General features: G+C 50.2%; 1 protein-coding gene across 1 annotated transcript; it reads right to left on the bottom strand.

The window, feature by feature from the left end:
• Positions 1–330: 330 nt before the first annotated feature.
• On the bottom strand, positions 331–1,152 carry NAT8 (N-acetyltransferase 8 (putative)). Its single transcript, XM_023223965.1, has one exon. The coding sequence runs from the start codon at positions 1,121–1,123 to the stop codon at positions 440–442; it is 684 nt and encodes a 227-aa protein (XP_023079733.1). The 5' UTR covers positions 1,124–1,152; the 3' UTR covers positions 331–439.
• Positions 1,153–1,529: the final 377 nt, after the last annotated feature.

Raw genomic sequence — 1,529 nt, forward strand, 5'->3', positions numbered from 1 at the left:
GTTTCTGCTTTTGTTTTTGCTTCTCTGCAATTTCCTTGAAACCATGCCTGAGCTAGCCTGTGGGAAAATGAAAAAGCACCATTGACCTAGTCTTTCAGCCAATCCCACTGCATTTGTACAATGCAATCTGAGACCAGAGGAAATGCCCAGCCAAGCTCAGCCAAAATTGCTGACTCATGAGCTAAATAAATATTCATTTCATTTTATGGTTGTTCTTATGCAACATTATCCTGGCACTAGAAAAATGAAACAGATGGGACTCAAAAAGACTGAATGAAGCAGAAACCCAGAAGCTACCCCACAAGCAATCACCTGGGACTCAGATGGGGCTGGACAATAAGCTTATTTTGCATTGAAAGGTCATTGCAGTGAAAGGTTGGGGATTGCTTGCTGTTACAGCTGAATGGATTCTATTCTGACCAATACACAAGGAAAGAGATCACAGACCCCCTGCCTGAGAAGAAGGGAGGCAGTAGATGAAATGAATTGTAGTAAGAGCCACTAGCCTGGCCCACACGCAGAAGAAGGACTGGCCCGTCTTCTGGAAGCCCATGCTCTGGTAGAGGGACAAGGCAGTAAGTTGGATGTTGCTGGTGTCCAGGACAACTTCACTGCAGTCCTGGTCCCGGGCAAACTGGAGGACAGTCCTGACGAGGGCTTTTGCTATCCCCTGACCACGGTGCTCACTGTCCACAGAGAGATGAAACAGCTGCAACCGCTTCTCCTTCAAGGTGGGATCATCAACGGGCAGAGCTCCTACCATGCCCACCACCTTCTCTTCAGACTCAGCCACCCAGAAGCAGGAGTCACGCTCACTCAGGTAGGATTTCGTGATGTCAGACATGTCTGTGCGCAATACTGTGTCTACATACTCCTTCCAGGGTTTTTTGGCAAGGAACCACAGGGCAGGGAGGAGGCTGAGGCTGAACATGAGGGCCAGAAGCCAGGAGCCAGAGACCAGGAGTAGGGCAAGGGGCCCCCCAAGTAAGAGTATGAGGGTTCGAGGCAGCTTCAGCAATTGCCAGAAGGTGGCTGGGATGTGCTCGGCCATCCCCTGGGAGAGCAAGCCCACGACCCACTTGCGGTCGCTCTCCTGGTATTTGCGGATGTGATAAGGAGCCATGGACAGACTTCTGTGTCTGAAATCTCTAAGTCCAGGAGACAGAGCTAGGCCTCCCTGCACGCCTTTGTGCCAGGCCTGGGGAAGAGAGAGAAAATCATGTGAGTGCCTGCATGTCTCCCAGCCTTGCAGGAACAGGGAGACCTGCTCAAGGGTGTGTTTTTCCACTTTTGCCCATGAGGAGGCAGACCTCTGCCACTGAGAGAACGTAGGGTCAGAAAGACCTACACTGGAATCTGGTTCCATCCCTTTCTAACTGTGTGACCTTGGGCATGTCACTTAACCTCTCTGAGCCTCCATTTCTTCATCTATAGAACAGGGGAGAAGAAAACCTGCCTTCTAGAGTTGTTTTGAAGATTGAATAAAATACATTCTGTAAAGCCCTGATATATGAACCACCCACCGCTCT

Source organism: Piliocolobus tephrosceles, chromosome 15 (assembly GCF_002776525.5).
Source record: "Piliocolobus tephrosceles isolate RC106 chromosome 15, ASM277652v3, whole genome shotgun sequence".
Taxonomy (NCBI): Eukaryota; Metazoa; Chordata; class Mammalia; order Primates; family Cercopithecidae; genus Piliocolobus; species Piliocolobus tephrosceles.

Bases quoted from the DNA above. Each gene is read 5' to 3' on its own strand.
- NAT8 (XM_023223965.1), bottom strand. From the start codon at position 1,123: ATGGCTCCTTATCACATCCGCAAATACCAGGAGAGCGACCGCAAGTGG.